The sequence below is a fragment of the Triticum urartu genome, chromosome 2 (assembly GCF_003073215.2).
Source record: "Triticum urartu cultivar G1812 chromosome 2, Tu2.1, whole genome shotgun sequence".
Taxonomy (NCBI): Eukaryota; Viridiplantae; Streptophyta; class Magnoliopsida; order Poales; family Poaceae; genus Triticum; species Triticum urartu.
The window spans coordinates 243,832,635-243,837,505 of record NC_053023.1 but is presented as its reverse complement, the minus strand read 5'-3'; the positions used below and the strand labels follow the sequence as shown (position 1 = coordinate 243,837,505).

General features: G+C 44.0%; 1 protein-coding gene across 1 annotated transcript in view; it reads right to left on the bottom strand.

The window, feature by feature from the left end:
- The window catches only part of LOC125536035, a 14,314-nt gene extending 12,054 nt beyond the window's left edge, over positions 1–2,260 (bottom strand). The window contains exons 1-4 of the mRNA XM_048699109.1: positions 1,428–2,260; positions 1,079–1,333; positions 780–992; positions 560–691 (exon numbers count right to left, since the gene is read on the bottom strand). Coding sequence (XP_048555066.1) covers positions 560–691; positions 780–992; positions 1,079–1,333; positions 1,428–2,177 — 1,350 coding nt within the window. The 5' untranslated portion in view covers positions 2,178–2,260. The remainder of the gene's footprint in view (positions 1–559; positions 692–779; positions 993–1,078; positions 1,334–1,427) is intronic.
- Positions 2,261–4,871: the final 2,611 nt, after the last annotated feature.

Below are 4,871 nucleotides of genomic sequence, written 5' to 3'. Positions count from 1 at the left end.
TCTGCCTAAGCCTTATAGTTTGCAGATAAACGTAGAAAAATTCAGCTACAAACCAATAGCTGTCCAGTCACCACCTCAAATGGTACTACTGCAGCTAATCTGACAAGTGACAACACACAACCTTATCACTCAGATGTTTCATTGGCACAACAGTGGTATTTTGGCAACTACGACAACAATTGCACAGATTACTTTTTGAATTAGTTAATTAGTTCTCAAATGCAAGCCAACTGGTTGAAAACAGTAAAACTATACGAAATAGGAAGCAGTATCAGAATCAGAATTTCTAAACAGCCCTTCCAAGAATTATGTTCATTAGCTGGACTTATGCATATGCATTCAGTAGAGCATGTTCAAGTTTTATTTCACCAAAAAAATGTAAATATATGTGAAATGCAACAAAATTCGGTAAACAGCCTGCCTGAAATCCTGAATTATAGGGAAATTATTTTTTTCAAAAATCAACAGTGCATACTAACCCAATTTGCCTACATTGGTAAGTTCTTGATTTTCAGTACATTCACGACAGCAAACAGAAGTGTTGGCAACAAAGGGGTACCTCTTGCCTGGAGAAAGTATCACTGAATTCTTCAAACAAAGCCGTGAACAAATAGGTAGCAAATTCTCTAGCCTTGTCTTCCTTGCAAGCCAATAGGTAATCGCTCACTGAGAGATATGACATAAAATGGTCCTAGTGCAAGTTTTTATGTCTCAGTCAGCATGGGTAGGCAAACATACGTGCTCACTTGACAGTCATTACGAGATACCGAAGAACTGACCTTTACTAATTCAGTATTTCCATGAATGCATTGGTGAAACAATGTCTCCCGGATATATCCTTGTAAGATCTTGGATTTCAGTATTTTCTCAGCACTTTTCTGCAGAGCACCCCCATTGGCATATATGAGCATGATGAGCCAAACATCAATCACTTTGTGATCCCTTGCATGGTCAACTAATTTCAACTCCTTCAAGAAGGCCTCACAAAGCATCTGCATCAATAAGAAAGCAAATTCCAGTTGAAACTCCAACGTGCAGTGCTGCATTCCGAGATACGGTGTAGATTAAGATACCCTACATTCTTAAACCGGAGGCCTGATCTCAAGGCATCAAGGATTGCTCCATCAGTGCTAGTTGCTGATGCCTTCCCTTTCAGCTTCTTGCTCCGAGCAGCACGTGGATCCACCACACCAACAAACTTCAGTTGCTCGCGGATCTGCGATATAATCCTGCCAACATTGGCTGGTGTGGCAGACAGCAACAAGAACCTGAGTAAGTGTGGCATCTGATCTGCATGAATCGTCCGGATGCATGATATTGCAACTGTAACCGCCTTCAAATATTCCCACAGCACAAGACAACTGTTAAGCCACAATGTACATCATCATACACAAAACAAGAAGAAAGAAAATCGTTGCAACAATCACCTGCTCCTGCAGCAGCGCATCGAGGTTAAGGTTTGACAAAGTGTCGAGCACAGCAACCACGACTTGGCAGTCCTCCTGCAGCAACTTCTCCAGAGCGGAGACCACAGCAGCATGGCTCTGGTCGCCCACAATCTCCGGGATCGAACCGATGATCTCCTTCTTGAGCCGGGGTGGTGCTACCGAGAGCACCTCCATAAGCTTGGTGACAAAGGTGTCGGCATCGACAAGGAAATCAAGCCAGCGGAACTGAGCAACGATAAGCCTCCCCACGTCGTCCTGCAGAGGCACCCCATCGAGCGCGTCGTCGTCGAAGTGCTCGGGCAGCTTGTCGAGGAGGAGCCCCAGGAGACCGGGCTGGAGCGCGGGGACGGAGAGGAGCACCCGCGCCAGGCTCTGCGACCGCGGGGAGGTGGGCAGGAGTAGCTGGCGCAGCCGCGTGGGGGACTCGGCGAAGGCAGCGAGCCCCGCGAGGAGGCGCGCGGGGAGGTCTGCCGCGGGGTCCGCGGCGAGCGCGCGGGTGAGGCGGGGTACGAAGGTGGGCGCGGACGGGAGGGAAGGGGGCAGGTGCGGCGGGACGAGGAGCGTGCAGCCGGCGTCCGCAAGGAGCGCGGCTGCCGCGTCGACGGCGGAGGGTTCGGCCGGGGTGGGCACGGACGATGTCGCTAACGGCGGCGGCGGCGGCGGCGGCCCGGGTGCTGTGGGCGCCGGCGGTGGCCGCTTTCGCGGGTTGCTGCGCTGCAGGAACACCATCGCTGATCGCCGCTACCAGGAAGCTTCTTCGGGATTTTGGGGGGGATTTAGGGGAATGAAAGTTTCGCGCCACAGATACAGAGGGAACGCTTCTTAATTCACATTCACATCATTGTATCAAGTTCAGGACCCTCTGACACGTCGGGTCAGATGATAAACCTTGTGGTGGGTGAGCAGTTTCCAAACTCTTTGAGGGCTTTTTTGCAAAAACCATTCGGACCACCTAGGATCTGTTGGATCTCGGATCCAATGGCTCTGAGGAGCTCGCATCACCACATCATCTAAGGTGTGGTAGCACATGATATTCTTACACACTACGGTGATACAAGCTTCGAGTCAGATCCAATGGCATCTAAGTAGTTTTTGTACTGATTGTGTGTAATTTCCAAACACATTAAGATTTCTTTGCAAAAAATATTAAGACCTTCTGTGAGCCGCTAGATTCATCCAGGAACTCGTTGGGCACAACCCATCGGTGTTTGGGAGGGTGGGGCCAAATGTTTAACAAGTATAATCTAAACCCTCATAAAAAAGATCTTCACAATTTTATCTAAGGTTGGGGGTTACCCCCGACAATCTACATAGCTCCGCCTATGCAATTGGCGTAGAGGGAGCGTCTATGTGTCAGAGAGACGACGCGAGAAAGCGAGGTCAATCGAGTCATGTATAGAGGGAGAGATCGAATGAGTGTGGTCTAGTGTACACTCGAACGTGAAAGACGATACACCGAGATATCGTGCGACGAAGCTGTGGTGAGGAATGGATGGAGATAGTTGCCGAGAGAGTGGCATAGATAGACTTTGTGTGTGTGCGCGCAGCGTGAAGGTTTTTTACATAGGCAACGTATCTCTCTCTCTCTATATATATATATATAGGAGTAGAATTTTCTACAAGTGCTTGCCACAGAACTAGTTAAGGGTTTCAATGGTGCAAAAGTTCTTAAAAATTCTGAAAAAAATACTGAACCAGCACACATATAATGTAACATGATCCAACGGGGGGATTAAAGAAATACGACTATATGTGTCCTGGACAAAAAAAACAAATAGTTCAGTATATATTTATGTCGCGGTGAGCTGAAATGCTTATTATTTTTAGCTAGGACACATAAATGCATATTTTGACAATCCCTCCGTTGGATCATCTTATTACATTAGAGAGATGCTCCCATATTTATTTCATATTTTTTGATAACTTTTGAACCGTTAAAAGTTTAGGAACACTTAACTAGTTCTGTGGCAAGCTATGGTAGACACAGTTTTACATATATATATATATATATATATATGGGCGCTAAAATAAACCTAAATGTAAAATTGCTAATCCTACTTGTTGGTCAGGCTGCGGGTGCGCATTCGCTAAAGTAGCACCAATGAAACTGTCGTAAAAGAATTACCGTAGTGGATGTGCCACCCCACCAAACCAGCCAACCAACTTTATTTCTTCCATCGTAACAATTTTACTAAATATAGTAAGAACTAGTAAAGGATTACTACTCTTCCCTTGCTCTAGCAATTAGCCAACTCAAACATCCTCCACGAGAGGCAAACATAGTAACAAAAACTCTCATCTGCAAATTAAGCGTAATAAGGGACTGGATGTAGTAATGGAAACCACGTGCATCAGATAACCACTTTAATTTGCATTACTATGTTTGCTAGGAATTTTACTATAAGGAATTAGGTGAACAACTATATTACTGGGCATGGCAGGTCTAGTGCATGTAACTTGTAACCAATTTAATTATGTTACTATGTTTGATTTAGGATTTTACTATAGGGAATTATGTGAATAACAACTACAAGACGGTAAGAAAGTTAATTTTGTCACTGTGTTTCCCATGTATTCTACCAGAAGGTATTAAGGAGAATAGCTAGTACGAGAAGTGGTGTGGGTATGGTGCAGTAACGGATTTAATTTTGTTACTATGTTTTGCATGGTAATTTATTTGGAGAATTTTGGTGAATAGACAATATAATTTGACGCAGAGGATTGATGCATGCAGCCCGTAACAAATTTAATACCATTATTTTATTTTGCTAGGGAGTTCACGAGGAGTTGGTAGATGATTAGTTTGTTAGGCCAATGGACGCGCTTTGTCCGATATATATATATATATATATATATATATATATATATATATATATATATATATATATATATATTGTTCTGATCACAACACGAACTTCTTGAGTTGCACGTCTGAACTTCTCTCTATAGGAACCCGACCTTCGGACTATCTTCTCAACCGTGTCTCCCCGCGCGATTTTTTTGGTCAGTCATGTTCTATGTGATGCAAGTGTAATCTACAAATGGTTTTTAGTAACTAAATGCCCGTTTTAAATAGAAATCTCGCTCATTGGTGAATTTGCTCTCGGGTCGTGATGAAACATGCCTCTGTTGCAATTTTGCTGCCTGAGTTGTTCGACCTGAACTTCCCCTAGTGCTAGGTTGAACTTTCGCAAACATTGCCCAAATGGGGCTTCCGGTATACCGTTGGAAAGCTATGGTCACGAGTATCATGACACAAGTTAAATTTTTGGTAAAATATAAGCGGTTTAAGAGCAGTTTTGAAAACCGTTTTTTCTTTGTACAAAAAACGTGAATCATATTTTCGATCGCATTTCAAAAAATATATTAGAATGAGGCAAATAATATGGAATTGGAAAGCTGTTGCAAAACCGCTCCTTCCAC